Genomic DNA, 23,655 nt, shown 5'->3' with positions numbered 1-23,655 from the left:
CGTTGTCCCTGCAGCAGCCGCAGAAACGCGGCCCCGCGCYCGGGGTCAGCGCTGAACTGCCTCCCTGCAGGCAGCTGTACCAGGCCTGCAAGACGGGCATCATGGACCAGGCTCTCTCCATCTACTTCCTGCTGGGCTGGCTGGGCGGAGACCTCCTCAACCTCATCGGCTCCTTCCTGGCTAACCAGCTGCCCCTGCAGGTGGGTCCCGAGCCCGGGGTGCGGAGGGGGCAGCCGTGGCACAGCCCGCTCCCTCCCTTTGCTTCCGCGCTGGGACCCTGCGGGGCTGCTTGTGTCCCTTCTCCTTGGCATACGCTGCTCGAGCTCGAAGCCGTTGGGGCAGCTAGCGGCACACAGCCCTCGCTCGGAGCGGAGGGGCTGGCTGCGGAGGGAGCCCTTCCTGCGACGTGACCAACCTGTCCTTCTCCCGCAGGTTTACACTGCCATTTACTACGTGCTGGCAGACCTGGTCATGCTGTCCCTGTACTGCTACTACAAAGCCAAGAACCAAAGTGGAGGATGTGAGTTAGTTATAACCATAGCTTGGCAGTGCTGTCCCTTTCCAGCGTCTTTAATGCTTGCTTATACTCAGCTATGGAGCTGGGAGAGCACAGTCAAAGGGGGCAATCCCCAGGGGAGATCCATCTTGGCAGTGGTACCTTGGATACACGCTAATACAGCTGTTAGGTGCCTCCACTTGCTTTTGCCGTTATCTGAACACCTGTGAAAGCTGCGCTATTTTAAAATGTGCCACAGGTCCTGAATAGCTGCTAGCTTGCAAAGAAACCATGCGTGGTGCCTGGGTTGAAAYGAAACCCCTGGTGAGCTGCATAAGCACAGGAGGAAATGACTTACGGTCACCTAGCAGCTCCATGTTGGAGCTGCTGCTAGGTCCCTTAAGGGAAGGGGGAGAGCTTTCTGGCTCTTGTGCCATCGGTCACCGGCTGGCTTTGGGGTGAGTGACCTTCTTGCAAGTAAGGGCAGCCCCAACACTATGGAGAGGCCTTGGGAAGAACTTTCTCCCTGTTGGGATGGGGTTAAAAAAACCCAAGAGAGGCTTAAAAAAAAGGAGAAGCTGTTTAGTTGCACTGCAGTTCTCATAAACAGCAAGAAAAAAAAGCTGCTTTTTAGCATAGTGGCTTCCTGTGCACTACAAACAGGAATCTCTCAGGACCCTGAAACTYTTTTAACTTATTAAGCTGATTGAAACTTATTAAGCTGATTGACAGAAAGCCAGTGTTGGAGAACTTAATTACAGAATCTAATTCAAATAGAGCCCTTCTTACTGCCATCCCTCATCATGGCAGGCTGTGCAGCTGGAGCCATAATGGGYAGAACTAGTAACAGGAACGCGAAGGCCTTGATTTTTGGAGCAACCTGTAAATCCAGYCGGACAATATCTGGCTGAAATAGGAGAGCTAGAAAGTAAAAACAGTGTCTACAGACAAGTTCTGCTGTGAAAGAGCTTGGCACAGTAGGGGTTTGAATTTGCACCGCTGTGATTTAAGGCAGCGAAAAGCCTCAAGATGAGTGGAATGGTTTTTAAAAGAATCTTAAAACCGAAGAAACTTTACTGTTCTTGGTCAGCTCAGATAGGAACAGTTTCCTCCCAGATAACTTGCAAATCATMCTTATCACTGCAAGATAAAAAGCCCAGGCAAGTTATTGCTCTAGTTACTTGCTACTAACTCTGCAGCCACAGACAAAGATAAGAGAATTTTAACTTCTTACTCAGCAGTATTCCTCCCCAGGAGGGCTGCCGGAGGGTAGAGCCGGCCGCCCTCGGGGCTGACAAACGAGCCGTCCCTGATGACCTCTGCTTGCTCTGCAGTCCGTGCTCTGATCAACGCCGCCTTTGTCTTCGTTTTTCTCGGAACGGCGTCAACCGTGTCCTTCCTGGGCAGAGACACCGGCTTGGTGCAGGAACCGGCGGCGTTCAAAGGGAGGGCTCTGCTGTCCGCTGGTGTGCAGGAGTCCGGGTATACGGTGAGCCGGTTCCTAAATCAGAGTAGTGAAGAGGGCAGAGAAGAGACAAACCACTCATGGGGGTGGAAATATTAAGCAGCGATAATAAGCAGCAGGAAATCATATCTGCTGCTTATGATCCTTGGCAACACCAACGTAACCCCACTTCTGGTTGGGATTATCCAGGCAAGGTATGGTCGGAGGAGCAAGAGACTTGATCTTGGTCCCACAATCGCTGTTGCGCGGATTGGCGGCTCCGGTACGCGAGCGTATCCCCGAAAACACGCGCGTTGTTCACGGCCTGCCTTGCCTTGCAGCCGTTCACCAGGAATGAAGTGATCGGCTTCGCCATCGGCTCCATCTCCTCCGTGCTGTACCTGTGCTCCCGGCTCCCCCAGATCTACACTAACGTAAGTGCYGCGCTGTGTGCGGGGGGTGGGGAGGGCGGCAGCCTGGTCCTGGCCTCTTTCAGCTTGGGATGGTAAATTAAAGGGGGGCAGTGGGGTATTTACTTGAGATCTTGATTTTTCTCCTCTCCCTTTGAAATGCAGAGACTCTGAGTGGGGCTTTTATTTATTTATTTACAAGCGAAGAGGGGAATTGAAAGGCAYGTGAGTCAGGGTTTTGTTTGTGTGCTTTCCCTTCAGTACAAGAGGAAATCGACTGTTGGGGTCTCCTACTCCCTGTTTGCTCTGGTGATGCTGGGGAACACTCTGTATGGCGTCAGCGTGCTCCTGAAGAACCCAGAGCCGGGCCAAAGCGAAGGCGACTACATCCTACACCATCTTCCCTGGCTCATCGGCAGCCTGGGCGTCCTCTCCCTTGACGTAATTGTATCCTTCTCCCTCACATGTTAGTGACTAATTGTGTTGCAACAGCTAAATGCTTCAGATGCTTGCTTGCATGAGGCTGTTTGTGCTGTTTCCACATCAAAGCCTCTGTTTGCCTGCTTTCCCAGCGTGAGCATCTTTTTTGGGGGGTGGTAAGACCCAGCTTGTCATGCAGACAGTGATGCTTCTCCATGTGTGGAACCTTAACCCTTCCCCAGATTTCTTTCCAGTTCCTCCTTTACCAGAGAGAAAGGCCTGGTGCTCCGGAAGAGGGAGACGCCCTTCTTGGCGAGCAGGACGAGCCCTTTGACAGCTGACCAAGGGCGCTTGCCCCAGCATGAGAACATGATGATGCAGGCAAGAAAGCTGACTTTAAAGCCAGGCAAACTGGACTCTCCATCCTGTCATCCTCTTTGAGTGGCCCCTTGCAGAGGAGGCCACAAGGCAGGGAGTSATGTGTTATGCTGCTAAAGTGTCCTGCCTGCCTAGGACTCCGCTGGGAGACCTCGTGTCTCGTCGATACCAATGACGCTAACAGCATAAACGGGGAAGAACTAGATACCTCAGACRGTCGCTCTTCACTGCCCTTGAGCCCCACAGCTGCACTTGGCCACTTCTGCTCTCCRTACTGTATCTCAAAGGGGATCTCGAGCTTCCCTGTTACTGGCAAAAGTGAAAAGAGCCCAAGGAGCTGCGGGGAGGGGACAGAGCTAAGAGCGGCCCGTCACCTGCACAAACACCACTTCCCTTCTGCCCTTCGCTCGCTGCTGCGCTCTCACCTCCACTGCTGAAATTCTGGAAGAGCCGGCAGTGAGGGGAACTGGTGAGGAGAGGGAGTAGCAAAAGTGTTTTAGTCCACGCATATGTATTTTGATTGCAATGGCTCACACTTCTATAAAAACAAGTCCTTGCCCCCCACCCATGCCTCCGTTGCTTTTGTTCTGCAGGTTTATCTGGCTGTTGCTGCCTCTTAACTTTGTATTCCCCCTTTCTCGGAAACGCATGGACTTTGCTGCCTTTCGTTTTGCTGCGGCTTTCAGCAAGGCTGCAGTCCTGGCTGCTGGCTTTCTGCTCAGGCTTGGTTTTAGTCCCATCCTCTCTCCCTGACAAATTTATCCCCAACTCCTCTGTCCCACCCCCTTCCTAGGGGTGTTCATGATAGCCCTACACCTCGGCTGAGGGCTAGACAGGAGAAACTATCTTCCTTTCTCCRTTACCTGTGCTCACTTCTGTCAACCATCAGCTCTCCTAACATCCACCTGTCCCAGCTGCTCACCTCCTGAGCCCCCGTTTTAAGCCCTCTCATTGTTTGTTTGTTTATCATCGTTGCTTTCCTCTTGCTCAGCCTGTCCTGTGACATCTGCCCTTCCCTGGGAAGGGGAAGTCGTTGCTCCCTGTGTCCGTCCTTGCTGAGCTGCAGCTCCGTGTTTACGCAATACAGCCTTGACAGCTGCAAAATAGGAGTCACGCGACTAAATGCGTATCAGGCTACGGCAGCAGGTTGATTAAAAGAAAAACTGGGCCCCTGAATTGACTGAGCTCACCTAGAGGATGRTGAACTAAACTAAAGGAGGCAAAAAATACATGTAACTTAATTCCTTCCCCCTCAGGTGCAGCTGAAACACTGATAAGGGTGATGCTGGTTTAGGGCTGCTTTAATTCAGCCCTACTTGCTTTAGGTAGGATGGGAGCAAGGTGAAACAGCCGCTGATGCTCTGCTCTAATTCAGCCCTGTTCCCRGAAGAGCCTGCGATTTAAGATTTGAGAAATACGTGAGCGTTGCAGCGCAGCAGGAGAGGTGCAGGCACGAATGAACTTGTCCCAAACTTGCGGAGTAACACAACAGCAGACTCRGGAAGTTGCAGGCTCGTAGAAGCCAAGCCCGATCTGGAGGTTTGTAGCCAAACAATTTATGCCGCTTCAAGAAGAGGAATAAACTGACGCACTAGCTGCACCTATCTCAAGGCTTCTACCTGCACAATTKTTCTGTGAAAAGTGCTTGTCCTCCATATGCCACAAAAGGAACTGAAATCAGATGCTCTTTTGTTCTGGTTGTGTGCAGGGACGGCTTTGGCGAAGGAAAGCCAACCCACRCCCTCCCGCTCCGAACCCTTCGCGCGCACACGCCCGCTGCAATCGGAAACGGCAGCGAGGAAGCAAGATGCTCCCCCCCGTCCCGGCTTCACACGCTATTTCTTTTTTCCAGCTTCAACGCTTCACGCGAACTTACTTCTGACATCAAAAAGGGTCTGAGAGGCAACACCAGCAAAATCCCAGCATGAGCCCCTCGGTGCTGCCCGCTTTAAGGCGAGCATATGCGCGTGCCCTTTCTCCAGCCTGCGTCCCATATGAGTTGCGTTAGAGCCCGGAGGCCCCTGGGTAAATACTTCGGCACGGGACCGTAATCACCTGCAGATGTCTGGATGTTAAACGGGTCACGCTGGAAAAGCAAAATTAGAGTAAAATTAGAGCATGTTGATCAATATTAATGCCAACAGGCGCGCTCTGCTGCGGTTCATCCAAAGGCGAACGCCGTCGGCCACGTGCAGGAAGAGCCCAGCAGGAAGAGCCCAGCAGGCACGTGCTTTCTCTTCCCGTGTTTCACCGGGATTAAAGAGGTCGTTAAGCGCGCAGGCAGGACAGGACGGGGCAGCAGACCTGGAGCTGAGCGAGGTGCGACTCGGAGCACCCGCTGCCTTAATGAGCCCCTTAGGCCAGATTTTTGTTTGGCGAGAGGGAAGGTCTGGAGCAGGTTCCCAGCCCGTGCAGGGAGGCCCCGAGCTGCCTTTCGCTACCATCTGTGGGCAGAACCATCCACACACGTAAAACCGCCAAGCGTTGGTGCACCAAAAAGCCTCTCCTCTGCCTGCAGCACTTCTTATTTTATTTTTTTTTTTGTTTTGTTTTTTTTGTTTTGCTTTTTTGGAGGCAGCCAGGCATCTGTTCCGCGTTTGCTGGCCGCCTGAAGCGTCGGTCCCAGCGTGCGGCGGGATGCCAGCTTCCGGATGCCRACGGCTTGCAAGGCCGGCAGCCGCGCGCCGCTGGGGGTGCGAGGAGCAGCAGCACGTTGAACCTCGCTCGAAGTGAGGAAGGTGGAGCGAGAGGAAAAGAGCTTTCGTGCTTTCTGCCGGCATCTAACACAGAGGCTGCTCGGATTCCCGGGCTCGGTGGCTGCCTCAGCGTTCGAGCGCGTCTACCTACGGACAGGGCAATCGCTTCCAGGTGCCGTGAAGGAACGCGCTTAGGGCACAAACCCCAAGTAACGCAAGGGGGAAGGAAAGAGAAATAAGGACACCAAATGCACATGCTGCTCCTGGGATTTTTTTTTATTTTTATTTTTTTGTTGTTTTCAATCTTTTTCTGTTTTTTTTTTTTTTAGTATGGAGGATCAAGTATCAGATGTAGATTCAATTTAAGCTTTACAAAAAAAACCAAAATCGAAACAAAAACCCCTTTTGCATTCCATTAAAAATTGACAGAAAAGCGCCTTGGAACCAGGCTCTAGAAGAGCAGAACGTTCAGCAGGTCTCCTAACCGCCGTCTCCTTGCGAATCTGGTTGAGTCAGTATAGTACAACACCGAGGAACACCCTCTCGTCCCTCCCTCCCACCAGCCAGCCCCTGTGCCCAGCCCCCAAACATACGTGGAATAGATTTATTTTTTTTTCCAGTTCTTCCTCTTTCACACACCACAGTATTTAATAAATTTTTGTTTTACATTTTTTACACCAATGTAACAAAAGGCAGGAGAGGAGAGGAAAAGACAAACGATGATCCGTGTTTATGCATATAAATGGGAGGAGGGTGGAAGAAGGGGAGGGGGGAAAAAAACATGGACTTCTACAGCAACATAGCCTAAGGTCTCGATAGTAAAATGTGGTGCAAAGTAGGCCTCAGAGACTGAAAAAGTTTGTACAGCTTTATTCACGGGGAGAAGATGGCGTTGCATGGGCAGTATTGAATGCAAGTTGTGATGTGATGTAACAGAAAAAGGGGGGGGGGCGAAATGAGTTTTCTAAGAAAGGAATCTAATGAGTGCATGGCAAGTCTYGTTAGCATGAAGAGTATTTTAACTTTGCTGCTTTCTCTTCAAAGCCTCCACCAGGTCATTTTTAAGAGCTTCTTGTTTTGATTTGTCTGCAAAAGTCTGCACAGACCTGTTGGGAAAGAGGAAGCACAAATCAGAAGCGATGCAGCGGAAAGGAGGCCGTTTTAACCGTTCTTCTGGCACGTGAGTCTAGAGGAGAAGCACCTCAACCCAGGCTTAGAGGAAACAAAACTCAGCTTGCCTGTTGTAAGCAGGGAAGACAGAAAGCAAAGCGAACACTTCAGTGAGTATATCAAAGCAAAATTCACTCTAGCAAGGATGGCACCAAAAGACACAGTGCTTCCCATGAAGCCTCCCTGTGCTGGAAGGAGATTCCCAATTTTCATGTGACAACTGGAAAAATCCAGGTGTACTACCAGCAAAGGGTGTTAGCGCTCTCATCTCAAACCAATCATGCCGAGAAGGCAGAGAAATCCAGCCTCTCCCAGCGAAGGYGGAAGGGGCCGGGCTGTGGGAGCTCCTGAAAGTTCTCGCAGAGTTTTCCTGGGCTAGGGGCAGCATGTCACAACCTCCCGCCAGCACGTTCACCAGGGGGAAAAGCGGCTGSAGTTTCTGATCTGGAATTTGCTTTTCCAGCTTATACTTCACCTAYAGCAACTGGTAAACCAAAGCAGCTGAAGAGTAACAGAGAGACTGCAGGCAAGATTATTTCACGGGTTCCCTTTTACTACAAGTTTGGTCACGGAAAAAAATCCTTTAAGGATTCATTGTGGCTCACTGCTCTGTTAGGCGGCTGTGGAGGAACTTAGACTTTCAGCAGTGCAGTAAGAGACTTCTTATTAAAAAAAAACCTGAACTCATAAACATGATCGTCAATAGAATAACGATACTAGACTCTTCAGGAGATGCTAACACAGCAGAGAAGTGATTAGCATCCAGTTTGGTAGGACTTCTTCCCACATAAACTATAGTTCACACTGTCTTCTGTAGTCAAGGCTACTTTATTTTGCCTGGACGCTGTCTCCTGTAAACAAGGCTGTTCTTTGTGTCTGTTATTTTCCTAACATTTTTATAACAGTATTTCCATTCTCTTGTCTCCGGAGACTTCTACTGCTTTAATAAAAATATATACATTTTRTATTTGCATTTGTCATAGGCTAAAGAAGTGGTTCTCAGCCATTATCAACAAACAGTGCATTTTCCCCTTCGTCAGCGTAACGCGTTTAAGACAACATCTGTAACTCATTAGGAATTGGAGTGGAAGGTTAAACTGGCTCAGGGTTAGTCACCGGCGCGCGTCCTAGGCACTCAGAGCTCCAGCGCAAACGCGAGCACAGGAACAAATCCCTTTACAGGCTGTGCAGAGCACAAGCAAATGGAGGCCAGAAACATTTCAGCAGAGCTCGAGTGGGACTGAAGTTTCAAGCTCCAAGGCAATTCAAGATGCACAAGGCAAACAGGGGAGATGCGTGTGCGGGAAGCTCCTGTTTACTCAGAAGTCTCAGGAAGTACCACAGCCATAATTTTTCATAACTGCAAGAACAGCCATTTATTTCCAAGATTTCTTGTCTTTCTGCAAGGAAGACTAAGATTACAGGGAATTTGTTCATTAAAGTGGTGTACCACAGCTGTAAAAACTGACAGCGCACAAGGGACGGAGTCCAAGGGTTTTTGGACAGAGTAAGTCCAAGCTAACACCGCTTTGGGTACATGACCGCACGCTGTTTTCTTGCTCCCGAGCTAGAGTGCAAAGCGGTAAGTCCTGCCACATTTCAGAGCGTGATATTTCAAATGGAATAAGGGGGAAGAGAAACACTTAAAATGAAATCACAACACTTAGTTGGCCAGATGAAGAATTAACCCTTGGGTGAAACATGGATCAAATGTTCTTTATCAGTCCACAGGAGTTAGGGGTTAGTTCTGGTCTCAGTTATCATGCAGAGGTCTTGGCTGGGTGAGTCCTGGTTTAGTGCYGGTTGTCACACCTCACAGGCAGGGGTACCTGGATTGGTTTAGTTATCAGGCTGGATGTAGATCTGGCGCTGGGTCAACACTTGAGAAAGCTCCCTCTGCAACTGCTTATACTTTTGGTTGTCGGGGATAGCATCAATAGATCTACAGAGAGCAGTTTAGAAATGAGGGAAGTAAACAGGGAAAAGAACAGTCAGAAGAACTCAGTAACACAGAGTTGGTATGCTGGAAACCACCAGAAGCACACTCAGGAAGAATAATTGTAAAAACACAGGTTAGAAGAAACAGGGAAAAGGCTAGAAAAAAGCCAAAGCCAGATGCTCCACACRTTACAAGTTCTAAACAGACCAGCAAAACCAATGCAGAGGATAACATGACTCAAACCGAGCAATGGGAAGACATAGGAAATAGATTCAATTACAAGAGCTTAAGGCAATGTTCACAAGGAAAAAGACTGCATTACATATTTCCCTTTAATGCTAATAAATGCTTCCTGGCTAAACCCCTGCACACCACAAATGAAAATACAGGCCTGTTATGAAAGCAGGGGTTTGGGGAAGAAAAAAAAAGAGAGCAGCTGCTTTCTCAGATACTGTCGACTGCTTCTGCCCATGCTGTTAAGAAGGCAGCACAAATATTTAATTAGCACCATTATTCTATCGTCTGAAGGAGAGGTTATGGATTCCCCCCACCTCCATATTTCAGCAGCACATGTACTTGCGCCATTCGTCCACTCTGCATCATCACCCTGTGCAGGGGACGTTTATTTGCGATGTTTAAAATGAGAGGATTTGGCATCACCTGTCTGCACTTTCCTCTAGGAGTCTGAGAACGATCAACTTGGGATTTCTACACAGAACCCCCGACCAGGCATGAGCAGGGGTTGCAAAGCACAGTGCGGTTCCCTTCAGAAAGGCACAGAGGGCTTATTCAGTTATCTTTCTAGTACACTGCATTTCGGCCAGAAGTATTGAGAGAGAGAGAGAATTTAAAACAAAAGCCTAAACACTGCAAACCATTAATGTCATGTTTTAACTCTGGGACCAGCTAACTGTTTTTAAGAATACTAGAAAGAAGATTCAGAATTTAAGGACCACTTTTAGGAATGTGGAGAAGCAAAACCCCCAATTAAAAATAATCCTGAAGAACAAGCATTGCTAACTGCTATTTTCTTCCTGTTGAGGGAACAAGGGATTAAAACATTGCTTCAAATTCCTGCAGTTAAAAGGCAGAAAAGCAGTGTTCCCAAAACACCACAGCACAAACAGTGTTTCCAAATCGTGCCGATTAATTAGGAATGTGAAAAGACTTTGTGTAGGAAAGGGAAGTTCCAGCAGAAGAAAGCTGACCAGGGCCAGGCTGGGGACAGCACCACGGGCACTACGGGGARCGCAGGCAGCTGGAAAGCCCCTTACCTCAGCCCATTAACGATGTCCTTTGTTTTTCCAAAATAAATCTCATTCAATGTACTTCTGATTTTGTTTTCCATATCCTGTAAGAAAGCAAGAAACCAGATTCTTAGTCATTCCAATGGTTTTTAGCACGGGTGCAGTTACATCCTGCTACGTTGTCTTACAGGTTCATCTGGACGTACAACACCCGCCAGAGCACGGTTCAACGCAGCGTATTCCTACCGCATAAACTTTCACGGGAGACTATACGACCTCATCTCTCTGGTCTTATCTAAGAGAAAGGTTTAGCTCCATTGCTGTCTGAGCAGTTTCTCTTCCTGGCTGTTGCTCTAGACTGTGCACACAAGATACCTGTTCAGGACCACAAGAGGGCAGTTTCTGTCCAATTTTTCTGCATCCAACTGCAAAAAAGAAATAGCATTTCACCTCAACCTTGCTTGGGAATTTGGTGGCACTGAACAGAGTCCAAGTTGCAAGTCAGTCACTTAGCACAGCCAACACGTCCAGTTTTGTGCTTGTGGGTTTCTTTGAGTTTTTGAGCTATTGACTAATTCGTTAAACCTGGGTAGCAAACTGTTTTGAGACGTATCTTGCAAGTAAGCAGTATCTTCTTTCTGTAGGTCACTTTCACTCAAGCCAGATACTTAGAAAAAAAAAGAAATATCTGCCTGCTTTCGAGGCCTCAGTTTAATAAATGCATTATAATCKATTTTATTTAAGAATTTCCTTCTCTCTTCCCAAAGCAACTATGAAGATCAAGGAAATCTAAAACAGCTTTATWCAGGACAGCGTCGCACCAAAGCCCTTCTGAGTGGCTAATGCAATCACACGCGTCACTCTCAGCATGCTGAGCAGAGACGACTGACAACTGCAATAAAACAAAGTACCAACAAAAACAATTCCAGTGGATTTAGGAAGTGCTTACTACACACTCAAATTTCAGTCTAAAGGATAGTTCTGTACATTACAGCCTGGCTTTAAATAATTCTGCCCAAAAGTGACTGTACAACAAGCATGAGCGTAGGAAATTGTTAACTAGTGCTGAATTAACTAGTGATAAAATATTTTGCATGAAAATTTTACTATTGTATTGAGTAGGAAAGAGCAAAATAGTGCAGAGTGGACTTTTTCTATCTACAAACTTGGCGCAAATACCGCAAAGCCGTCAAATACCGAGCGAAATCAGAAGACTAGACTTTGTACAAAAGCAGTAAATAACTTTGTAAAGACAAAAGCATACAACAAAAYTCTTAGGCATGGGACCAAACACGGGCAAGAGAGCCTGCAGCAGGCTCAWGCTGTGATGGCTTGACCGCACTTACCTCTACCAAGCGTCCAATATTGGCTATGTGTGGAGARGAGTCGCTCACAGTCTCATCTTTCTCCATCTAGAACAAAAAGACATGGAGCCATTGCTAGCGTGAAAATCAGAGAGCAGATACGTAGAAATTTTACGTATCGAGAGAGGGGACTGAAGAACACGGACGTTGACATCCTCAAGCAACTATTCTTTCAATGTGCACACAGGCTAATAACATAATGAGAAATTCCCAGAACTAGACAAATGACTCACATCTTCATAAGGGAAGCATAAGGTAATGAAAACCATGAATCAAAATAAAACCCCGTTGGCACAAGCAAGCTCCTTCACTTCTAYGTAACCCAAAGGCGTAGCCAGGCACTACGAAATGGTCGTTCCCTGCCTGCTAAGGGGCTGCAGATCTACGGTAGCGCACACGCAGCAGGACAAGGAGCACAGTAGCACAGCGTGGGGACGTGAAAGACGTTGTTGTTGCTGATGAGATGCACACAAGTTTGGTGCTGCCAGTTTAACAGCTGTGAACTATCCCTGCAAAGCCAGCTGTTGCTTTGCATCTTCATCTCGATGCTACCTCCAGCACACGTGCRGCAGAGTCTCCGTTTTCAGGCTCTCCTAGTGAACTACACCTYAGACATGATTTATCTGCCAGTACCAAGGGAAGGAATAGAGAATGCAGAAGTCACAGCTACCTGCAAGACTGCTGATGACTTAAACTACCGCCGACTTTAAGATGACACTCGTATGCAATTATACAGGAAGAGAAATATCACCGAATGAGTCTTTGGTGTTTTCTTTTAGATCAACAAGCTGAACCAGTATACCATACATTTGCCTAACTGTCCAGGGGAAGGAAGTACTGGAGGGAGGTTTGGAGGGAAGAAGACAACTATCGTTTGTAGAGCTGGATCACATTAAGCATGTAACGGTCCCCTAYTCTTAGTACAGCTGGAACAGGAGACAGGTAGAAAACCAGCAGAGATTCGGAAGCTCCMTCCTGACCAAGATCACAACTGCGAGCTGGCAGAGTAAAACACCATGTGCTCTTTATTCGATCCACCTTTGCCTAACAGGATGTTCATCTGGAGGCCGCGGCTGGCCGTACACGATCTGYGAGCTTCCGGTGCTAGAGAAGACGACCATCTCCCCTGGTTCTGGAGATGAAAATTCTTCTGACTAAATGCAGACAAGCTGTTGAACAACGAACATCAGTCACAGGAAACTCAACTGATACAATATGTGCTGAGATGGCATGAAAACACAACTGGGAGAAAAATGCAGTGGGAAGAACAGTCTTCAAAGGGTTTTACTAATCCCACTGAATTCTCTTATCCATCTGTTCATATCCCTCCCTCAGGGCAGAGTTTAAAAATCTGGGCCAGCTACAGGTTTCTTCTAGTAAGCCAAGTATCTAACAGGCTTGGGGAAGCATGTAATTTAGTTGGAACCCTGAAGGCAAAAGATAACCTAGAAGTGGGGGAGAAAAAGAACAAGAACGTTTAAGTTTTCCTTTAGATTACAGTCGGATTGTTTACATATAGTGGAGACATGCTGCCAGGAGAATGGATCCAACCACAGTAGAGGGAGAATATAAATCTGAACTATGCAAACACACATATACATGTTACAGTGAGTTTGGGAACTAGCAGCAAATTGACCAAAACTGGGGCAGCAGGGGAGTTGGCAGCGGGTAATTTATTTCCACGGACTCCCCACCGCGTCTACTCCACACCTGGACACACCAAGCACATTGGGTAAGAAACAGAATCTGAAAATAGAATTGCTTTTTGCAAAATGTATATTATTACATCTCCATAAAATCCGCTGCCAGAAGGAAAACATTTTGTATATGCTGCAGAAGGCCAGATGTTAGGAGAGGCTGTTTTAATGGAGTTCGGAGTCAGTAAGCAGCCATGTTACACAAACAGCCGAGTCGCTGGGATTTTTAAAGGTTCCTTCTGCGGGCTGTTCCTGCACAAGTCTAAGCCGAAAGCTTATAGCTGCTTAAAGAAAGGGGTTAATTTGCTTTGAGGGGAAATTCCATTCTGCAAGTTGATGTTAACAAGCGGCTCATCTTCCCACTGTCACTCCCCATCTGCCGTTGAGCTCGGCCAAAAAACCTAACACTCCGGAATGAGCCAAGCCCGATCTACATGGCTCGGTCGCTCTTCTCCCGTCCGAGAGATACGCTGCCTGGCTTCTTTGCCTCGTTTCCCCAGCCATCTGCTGCAAGTCTGACTCAGARGGAAATTCACTCTTCTGGGTATATTAAGCTTTCGATGGCTGGCTGGTCACTTTGGATGTTTCCTGCATGGAACACAGCAGCTGTTTGGGCTTTCTCTAAACATCATTTGGAGGAAGAGTTAATACAAAGAGAGAAATGCAAACTGGATAAATACTTTAGTTCATCATGAAAACGTCTAAAAAGACTAGAAAGATAAGGAGGAAACTCATCCACCATGTCACTCCAAAGACCTAACCACCACATCCACAGCTGCTCTGGACATGGAGCAACGTGAAAATCTCTTTAATGAAACACAAACAGACCAATGCAAGCCAACAGCTCCCAAAGCCACAGCCAGTGGGCAGACTGAAGTCTGCAGGTGGAAAATATGTGGAATTATTTGGATATCAATGAGGCAAAATTTGGCCTTTTTCTCCAACACTCATTTCAAACTCCAACCATACAAATGAAGGCTGTGAGCACCATATAACTTGCAGCTTTTGCACAAATCCACTGAAAACTTACCTCATCCTTYCACAGCCTTCAAGCACATTTATTTCTATCAGCGTTACCAAGGTGCCCCTGATCCTTTACCAAACTGTAAATTCAAAACCATGAGTGTATCTGGTGACTGTATATTAGTTCTCTATGCTACTASTCCATACTTGCTCATCTCTTCTACTCCCTCTCTTTTATTCCAACCCAGCTATTACACAACTGTACCACYGTAAAAATCCACGTAAAGCAGAAATCATTTCCTAGACAGTTAGCGTTCAGTACACCTCTGCAGTCCTCCGCACCCCAAAATACTGCTCATTTAGCAACCACTTGCTGAGGGGGAGCTTAAGGATTGTGGCTGCTACAACTTGAAAATCTCTCTGGTGGAAATACTCTCCCTGTCTCCTCACTCAGTGCTACAACATCTGGAAGCCAGTGGGATAGGCCTTTACATGAAAGCTCAACTTGATGGAAATATATGACTTGTCTAATTGCGGAGTACAAGCCTCGGAGGATTTACCTATTATGATAAATGGCAGAATGTCTCTGCTGGTGTTTTATTGAGCTACAATATATCACCGCGCACATCTTCCTGAATGCAGGAAAAGCTCAGTTTGCAACAAATCAGCCTTCATCCAGCTCGGCAAAATGTTTCACCTTCGTATTTCAAATACAAAAATCAACATACATCTGTAGAGCTTTAATCTCAAATCCCAGGCTACATTTCCTCTACAAATTCATACCCTCCCCTTCCCATACTGACAGATGTAAATAAACTCTGACTTTTGAGCCAACTTCTTTCTCAGCAAATCGGCACTTCCTCACAATGTTCGTCCTGGCTTCGGAGAAACACACAGGTTTTTTTTGTGTGCAAGATCTCAGAAAGGCACCTGTTAGTTTTGCCTCTAAGAAGGGAGCTCCAGAATTCTGTCCAAAGTGCTGTTTTGACTATTTGCCAGAAACTGGAAGGCTACCTCTGCTTTACATAAAATGAAACAGGACCGTACAGCTGCCCTTATCTCAAATCGAAGCGCAGCCTAATGAAACCACAAAATTCAGCCAAAGCAGTACAGTGCCACGGCAAGCAACGCAAGCAATTCCAACATACACACCGAGAGGACAGGACCCTGACGTCCGTCAGGGAGAGACAACCATCTGCCAAGCATCTGGCTTGAATCAGGAAAGGGGTGGGAGTTACCTGCAGTCATTGGAGAATGTGCAAGGTAATGGAAAAGCTGCTAGTATTTTCCATTTCCCTCTAAAAGCTGCTCCCTTTGTTGTTAACTGAAGGTAGCACGTCCTGTGCTTTTCTCTCGGACGTGCACCACCTCAATCTGCTGTCCCTCRTCAAGGCAGACAGCATATAACACACGAATCACTATTTCCCCTCTCCAAATTCCAGCCTCATTCCTTGTATTTACTGAAGCCTGCCAGTGTCGGATGTGAGCTGGGAGTTACTTCCTCCATCCTGGCCTGTGGTGCTTCAACTCGGAGCTCCCTTGAACTGCATCCAGCCTTGTCTCCAGAACACAAAGTGCCTGGGAGAGCACCCTTGTTTAGGCAACTGTAAAAATAAAGCTCCCTATCTGACATTTTGTGCCTTTGGGGGAAGGAGATGAAACAAAATCAGTTTTCTCCTTCCAGTCCAACCCAAGCGTTCTCCTATAACGTCACTTATACTCAAAACCAAGATGACTGCATTCACTGTGTCAGTATTTATTCCTAAAAACAACATATATTGCTAAAGATTAGAACAAAATGTTCACTAGGCRAGTAGAAAATTATTTTCTCACACATATGACTTTCAACAAGTATCTAACAAGGAGTCTAATGTGAAGGTGTCACTTAGGCTTCAATTCTATCCAAGCTGTCAAAATGAAATTATAACCAACGGATGGATTTAAGTGCATGCATCTGACCAGAATTTTTATCATTAGATATACAGATGTGCGTGTGAATGCATACGTGTATGTACAAATTTATACATACAAACACACAATCACATGCAAGTTATGCACATACGCATATAACATTGGATATTTTTTGTGTATGTATATAAACACACACACTTCTATACTGAACTAGGAAAGAATTTGAATTTCTAYATTTTAAACAAAGCCGAAATTCATAGCTCAGTGAACGGATCACACGACATATTATTTCAATTAGTTAAAACTCCAACTCTTAAAAAAAAACTGCAAAATTGAATTGATAAAGCAAAAGCCTGAAGTAGTTCTTCCAAAAATCACCAAGMCGAGTAACTTAAAGCTAACCAAAGGAGATTTCCAGGCTCGCAAAACAGGTAAAGTCCTTACTCTCTCACGTCGCTCCTTCTCTTGCCTTATTCTGTCCCCTTACAAATCATAAATGCTTGTACAGTTACTTTCCAATTCTAAACAAGGACAAAGCCACAATATTTACATTTATTTACATATGCCAGCTCCTACTGCAGCATACCAAAAGCTGCACTGGGAGAGCCAATGAGGAGGAGTAGCTTAGAGGATAGGAAGAGATGTGTCAACTCTCATTGTATGATATTAAAGCAGATATTGCATAGGGCAATGTCTTCCAAGGAGTATCTCTCTGGAACATAACATCTCCGTGGCCCCAAGCCAGCCCTAAGAATACTCAAACACACAGTGTCTTGGGAAGAGAGAGAAAAGTAAACTATTCTGAGAAATTCAGTGTGACRTTTAGGAATAGCCTCACTGGGAGCCTTCTACCCCAGAGGAGTCTGGGTGTACACGAGATAAGTTTTTTCCAAATCGTCTTGACAAAGGCAACATCAACAACAAAAAAAAGCATGTTTGTGTCCGATGCAAGGCAACAATATTCCACCAACAGGAAATGACAGCAGAGAACAGCTGTTTCTAGCTTCTCCATCCACGTTCAGCTGTACCACACTGTCCAGGCACAAAAAAAASGAAAAGTATTGCTTGATTAGTTGCACCAAGTGTCATCTCTGCAGCCATTTGGAACGGGAATTATTGAGCAAATGTTTCCATCCCAAGTTGAAAATGCTCCCCATGGCGTAGCACCATAACATTTCAACACGAGACATGCCCAGCTATGCGTAGCTGCCAGCACTGGTGAATTAGGAGGCATTACATTAGCTGTTTCTTTGCGCCTGCTTCTGGCCACCAAGTTAATCATTCCAGTCATCACTCAAAAAATAGCCGATTTGCAGCTAGGAGGCGAAACTGGTTTCAATGTAATGGCTCTCAACAGACTTCCCTTTCAGGGCATTGAAAGGTTCTCTCTGCCATCAGTTTATAAGCCAGGATATTACAAAGCTTGTGAACACTTCAAAAGCTCCCACTGAAACACAAGGCCATCTGCTATTCACATTTTAGGATCAAAGGTGCTCAATCAGTAGCTTAAATGGGGAGTTGACCAGAACCATGTAGAATTCACCACAAAGTTATTTCAAAATTAYGCTTAGGGCATTAGATTTCTGATACTGTCAAGGTAAAAGAGTAACACAGCACTCCCAACAGAACTAAAATTTGTTTTCAGTACCCAAGTTCACTGCAGACTGCATGAAAAGTCCATAAAAAAAAAAAAAAAAAAACACACACACAAACCCCAAAACACTGCTGTCCCTAGGTGATGTGGCACACTGAAATCGCAGCATGAAAAGCCCGGCACTCTGGAGCTCAGTCTAGCTGCAGCTAAATACATGGCTCTGGACAAACAGCTCCTCCTCGCACAGCGTACCTCAAGGCAGGATGAAGATTTTGCCTTTCTTGCAGCAGATTCTGACAAAYCCTGTCCCACTGCTGAGCCTCCTCTGGCATCTGCAAAGCTGAAAAATCTCATGCCCAAAGCAAGATCTTGAAAGTCAAGTTTCCATTGTTTGTGCAGCAGCAGTGCATCATTACCCCGGTGGCTTTTTTATGGTTACTTACATTGGAAGCAGGCCCCTGCTTTAATGCATCACAGATGAACTAAATGATCTGCTGTTAAAACGATGACAGAAGCATGAATCTCCCCACTGAAGCTCGAAGAGTGAAAGTCAAACTAAACAAGGCCGAGCGGTTCAGGCCAAGGTGTACTGAGGACACCCATTCTCAACAGACTATTGTTTTCCTTGGCATAGCTGTCACACACCGTAACGCCACAGCCGCAGTCAAGCCCTTGGCCTCCACTTCACAGCTATAATTTAAAGTATTAGGAAGGCCTACAATTAAATATTTGTCCAGGTCACCATTAACTCGGGTGTAATTACTGAAAACGTTTTAAAAGAGTACACAACGCTGAAAACTGTCTCCAAAGTGGGCTTTTTTTTTTCTCCTCACTCCTCCATCAGCTTCTTCTGTAAGTCAACAACATGGAAAGAAAAGTCCTCTAGGTCTAGGGCAAGCTTTTGAGACTGCAATGCTAACACACAATTTCAGCTCCTCTCCGCAATCACAGGTCCTTCTTCCCTTCGCCTGGCTCAAAGCCATACGGAAACACCAACCATTTAACAGAGTCTGCATTGTCCTTTGTATGGAAAGCCACAGTCCGCCCTGGGAAGTCTCATAAAGCAGTTTTAGCTACTGCCAATCTCTCTAGTCACTCATGACCGTAACAATACGTCTGCTGTCCCCCAGAGTTTATTAAGATGTTCAAGTCATTGATTTCCACAGTCCAGATCTTAGACAAATCCCAATTCATTAGCAGCTTGAGATACCGAGAAAACAACCTTTGGCAGGTGGCTGGGGCAGAAGCACCTTCAACCAGTCTGCTACAACCCTGCTTGTCGGAGACTGAGACAGCAGCATGGCCTGAACAGTCCTAGGTCTGGCAACTTGCAAAAAAAAATGGTTGTAGTAAGAGGAAGTCAAAGCAATTTGCACTGGCCCAAAAATTCAAGTGTTTAGAAGAGGTTTGACTTTCATCGATGTCCAGGTACAGCAGCAGCAAAATACTTACGAGGGATACTAAGAGATACATGAAGGTTTTAAGAATAAAAGAATCTTGTAGCCAACACAAAATACAGAAGAGAGATTGTCTTATATTTTTACAATCCGCTGAAAATCCTCTGGTAAAAGGGTGGACAAATTTGATGGATAAAAGTATCTGCCTGGACTMCACATAAGAAAATAGAAAAATTTAGGAATATTAAATGCAAAACTGACACTTAAAAGAAAGACTATGTGTTTTATATTTTTAACTGAAAGCCATCAAGAGAAGTTCAAGAGGTGTCTTGGTGACCACAGATTTACGCATTGACTGTTTCACTGGATGGCAAATGCAGCAGGAGAATAGATGTTTATACAACACCTCACAAAATAAACTTTTTGTTTCTGATCAAGGCTATTAGGCATATAAATAYGGAAAGGCATGCCATAGGTCCAAAGCATAAACTAGGGCTAACATACAGACATACCTGTCTGGTAAGGCTCCCTCCAAGGTTCATGGTACCAGACCCAGTTTTATTAGTCTGCAGCCACAGCATCACTGTGGAGGTCAGCTTGTAATGAGCAGTACGGCCATTGGATTTCTCCTGAAGGTGGAGGGGTGAGAAAAAAGGAGAGAGACAAGCGATCACACTCGCTCCAAAACCTAAAAGGTCTCTTGCCCCACAATCAGCAAGACAGGTATGTGTAGCGCCGCTCACATAGCATAGCCTGTTTTCTAAAAAAATAATTGTACGTGTGCACATTCCCCCAGATTTCCAAAAGCAAAACTGGTTGTAGCAATTTAACCTGCCATTACCTTGTTTTTATTACCTAATTAGTGATATTCATCTGTAGACCTTTATGTCGAAAAAAGAAATTATCTCATGATCGCATGCACAGAAAGTAGCATACTTTCAATTCTTCTGGGATTCTTTTTGATTACAGTCCTGACTTATCTTCATCCAAATTGCTTCAGGGAATTCTCAAAAATTAACAGGGGAAAGGAGTTTACAGCCCCCACACAATATTGCATTGTTCTGTCGAACACCTGTGCTCATTAATTGTCTGGAATTAACTGGGTTTTGTTTTCACTTAGGAATATCAGCTGCCCCAGAGGCTGTACCTGAACCTCCACCACGTGGATGGAATCCCAGCATCCCTTAATCTTCTTTGATCCATCTCCAGCTTTCTTAATGAGGATCACACCGGCGAAACCATGATCCAGATCCCAGAGGTAGACAGAGGAGACTCCACCTTCAAAATACCTGCAAGGAAGTAATCCAATAGGCAGGTTAAAAGCAAGCAGGATCCAAGCCAAGGTCAGATAGTAACAACTATCATAATCTTAAACAAGCGGAGTCTCCCTATCCTAGTAAAGATATATATTTTTAAAGATAGCACACTCTCAACAGCTAGATACCTAGAAGCATAGCAGTTTAAAATGATTTTACAGTGCATTGATTTTAACTAAAAAAAAAAAATGTATATTTCTCTTAAGGAGAATAAAAGTCTGGTGAGGAACGGAGCTAGTTACAGACTTCCATAGTTCTTCAGCAAACAGTTCCTCTGATTCCAATTAACTCTAACAGCTGGTAAAAAAGCAAGCTACAAAGTAGGCTGAAAGTAAGGCTTTATTTTATAGGGTTCTGAGTTTTTTTCGCCCTTTTCTCTCCCTATTGGGAAAGTCTGGAAGTTCTTTACAACAAAGCCCGCTAATTAAGACAAAAGGGAGCAAGTAAGTAGTTTTATGCTGCTGTCTCAGAAGTTTGTGTGAAGTTGATTTTTTTGATTCATTGCAAGTGGAGTTAAATTGAACCAAGGTTCTTAGGAAAGGAGGGATGCTGTCCAGGTTTACATGAAAGTCCAGCTGGGCATGCGGTATACAGGAGAGAGTAAGGTAAACCACCTAATAGCAGTTTTCATATACATGTGCATGTATAAAGCAGATGAAACACCTGAGAATTTTGTGTCCAGAGGAGAGCAAAAGCCTTTCATCCAAGGAGACGTCGAGCTTCTCTGACTGACAGCTCCCAGCTGCTAAGCTGGAAAAATGTCACGCGGATTAAACAGCCCTATATCCCTGCCTCTTGCTGTCATGAGCAAGGTGATCACACAGCCCTGCAAGTGCCTGCATGTTTCTCCTCTTYGGCAAAAAAAGAGAAGCATCACTCACCACAGACACGCGAAACCTGCTGAACTCTCCTATTTTCATTCTCCCCTCCTTTTTAAACACGAGCTTGACATTTGTTAACGGCACTCAAGATCTAATTTACTGTGCCATTTTGGACTTTATGTATTAGATTCAAGTGCCGCAGATGCAGAAATAATTTGAATTAAAAACCCATCCTTTTCTACAAACCGGGAAAGAGAGCAGGAAGTTACTGCAAAGACTTAGTATTTAAGCAGCAAACAAACAGCACTGTCCTATGACATTTGTTTAGCCACTGATAATATAATGTTACAGAAGGACTCTGCAGCAATTTACACCTAACAAACCAACATGCACCCCTTTTTACAGCTCCTTGAGAATTCACAAATGGATTTTAGCTACCGCGGTTGATGGGAAATTCAGTTTCTCAACAAACCTACGTTCCAACCGGACTGATGCTTCCTCAGACAAAAGAGCAGTAGGAGTGAAAGGCTAGAGAGCAGAAAATATTATCTATTTCCAGARCAAGTCTGCTTTAAAAAAACAGATATATCTCTCATAAGTGAATTCTCTCAAAATGAACTGGCAGCCCCTGAGAATACTACGGTGTGTACAGAGAGTTTCCCCATTACCTATTTTATGAGCTTGCTATGAGCATGAAACATTAATTAAGAGAGGGACTGAAACAAGGGTTTTGGAAATTTATTCTTACCTACTGTACTTTGATCCTAATGACATGAAACAGGGAAAAAATATTTTTTATGTGCTTCACCTTTATGAGATTTTACATAAAGGCTTTTGTGGGTATTTTAAGAATGTGCTAAAATGTTGTCTGAAACCACATAAAACCATCTGAAGAACCTCCCGCCAGAACTAACAGTGCACACATGGAAATGCTTTAACTTGCCTTTGTATACTTAATGAATCAAATATAGTATTAATATTTTTTAAATACTAACATGCTATTTCAATAAAGTTGTTTTGACATAGCCAGATCCTATATCTTGAGACTTAAACAACAATGCCAGTGATTGAGCACTTACAAATCTAAGGCATGCCGGGATAAATATAAGCCAAAATCTGCTGGGTGCTTCACCAATATTTAATCATACAAAAAAAAATCACACATTCTTCATGGGGAAAAAAATATATAATTGATCACAACATTATATTTCACCTTTCCGCACGCAGCAACTAAAATGTACTGAAGTGAGAGATTTCTGAAGACTACTTAAATCCAGGAAAGCAATGTTTGGGGAGGGGAATATGCCTTGAAACCTGTTTTCTTCAGGAAAAATAAAGTAGTGCTACAGGTTAATTAGCTGCTACGTAACAGAAAACTGGATGACAGGCAGACTGGTAGGAATTTAAATCTACATTCATAAACCTGGATTCGCTGCAAGACAACTGGACCCTCTCCAAGAAACCCCCATCACCGGATGAGAAAGCAGCAGTTAATAAAATCCAAGCAGGAGAGGTAACCGGCTTGGAAAATGCTCATGCAAGGCATAAACTGGCATCTTGCTAAAGAAACGTATGGGCAAAGCAGCGCGCGGGCCCGTGAAGATGGCATGCAGTCGCTGCAGCAGAACACTTAGAAAGCGGTATGCCGTTCCCAGATCGAACGGAGTCGTCTTTGATGGCCCACCTGGATACTCCTGCTCCGGACTTTCCGTATAATGGCATTTCTAAATGGCACATAGCAGAGACAATCTTCTTTAAAAGTGCTCATGTCAGCCCCCAAAGCATCCAAGGACCAACACAAATCAAGATGCCCAAGAGATCAAAAGCTCAAGCTCTATACCCGTTACTCATCAGCCCCAGAACTCCTGGAAAAAAGCCTTTTTTATTTAAAAAGGAAAAAAACCCAACACCTCACACTTTGGATTGACCTACTTTCTGAATGTGAGAATAAAGAAAATATTTAAGCTAAGAGWGATCCAAAGCTTTATGAAGTGTTTGAAGTTTAGGCGGGTGGAGACACAGGATGGAAACTTGTTTAAGGAACTCAAACTGTAACCATAAAACGGAGAGAGCAAGGCCAGAACAAAGCCATAACTTCACGAGGGACGTGGTAGGGGAGGAAATCCCTCCCCGCTTCCACTATACCCCTCCAAAAAGGAGGAGAGAGAAATTGCTTTGTTTTGCCATTAAGGAACAGATCAGAAAGGACACTGTAACCTTCCCAATAGCCTTCTGCACTTCCCACAAGCCTTGCAATGAATGCTGGACTATATACTGAGAAAATGAGTTTCCACCACAGAGCAATAAAAACAAGCTATGACTCTCAATTACACTTTAGAACCAAATCACTCATCCATAAAAACACTTGTGCATTTTCCAGTAAGTAACCGAG

The 23,655-nt window shown here is 45.3% G+C and overlaps 2 protein-coding genes across 2 annotated transcripts in view; one reads left to right on the top strand and one right to left on the bottom strand.

Annotated features, from left to right (window-relative positions):
- The first annotated feature begins 6 nt into the window (after positions 1 to 6).
- SLC66A1 (solute carrier family 66 member 1) lies at positions 7 to 3,713 on the top strand. Its single transcript, XM_085305222.1, has 6 exons — positions 7 to 200; positions 433 to 520; positions 1,831 to 1,985; positions 2,282 to 2,374; positions 2,612 to 2,797; positions 3,013 to 3,713. The coding sequence occupies exons 1-6, from the start codon at positions 102 to 104 to the stop codon at positions 3,109 to 3,111; spliced, it is 720 nt and encodes a 239-aa protein (XP_085161348.1). The 5' UTR covers positions 7 to 101; the 3' UTR covers positions 3,112 to 3,713.
- Positions 3,714 to 6,698: 2,985 nt separating this feature from the next.
- The window catches only part of CAPZB (capping actin protein of muscle Z-line subunit beta), a 58,990-nt gene continuing 42,033 nt past the window's right edge, over positions 6,699 to 23,655 (bottom strand). The window contains exons 6-10 of the mRNA XM_085305218.1: positions 20,274 to 20,415; positions 19,639 to 19,755; positions 11,547 to 11,612; positions 10,228 to 10,304; positions 6,699 to 6,950 (exon numbers count right to left, since the gene is read on the bottom strand). Of these exons, the coding sequence (XP_085161344.1) occupies positions 6,863 to 6,950; positions 10,228 to 10,304; positions 11,547 to 11,612; positions 19,639 to 19,755; positions 20,274 to 20,415 (490 nt within the window). The 3' untranslated portion in view covers positions 6,699 to 6,862. The remainder of the gene's footprint in view (positions 6,951 to 10,227; positions 10,305 to 11,546; positions 11,613 to 19,638; positions 19,756 to 20,273; positions 20,416 to 23,655) is intronic.

The sequence above is a fragment of the Rhea americana genome, unplaced genomic scaffold, assembly GCF_003343005.1.
Source record: "Rhea americana isolate MKP2758 unplaced genomic scaffold, rheAme1 scaffold_217, whole genome shotgun sequence".
NCBI classification, from domain to species: Eukaryota; Metazoa; Chordata; class Aves; order Rheiformes; family Rheidae; genus Rhea; species Rhea americana.
This window is presented reverse-complemented; position numbering and strand designations above follow the sequence as displayed.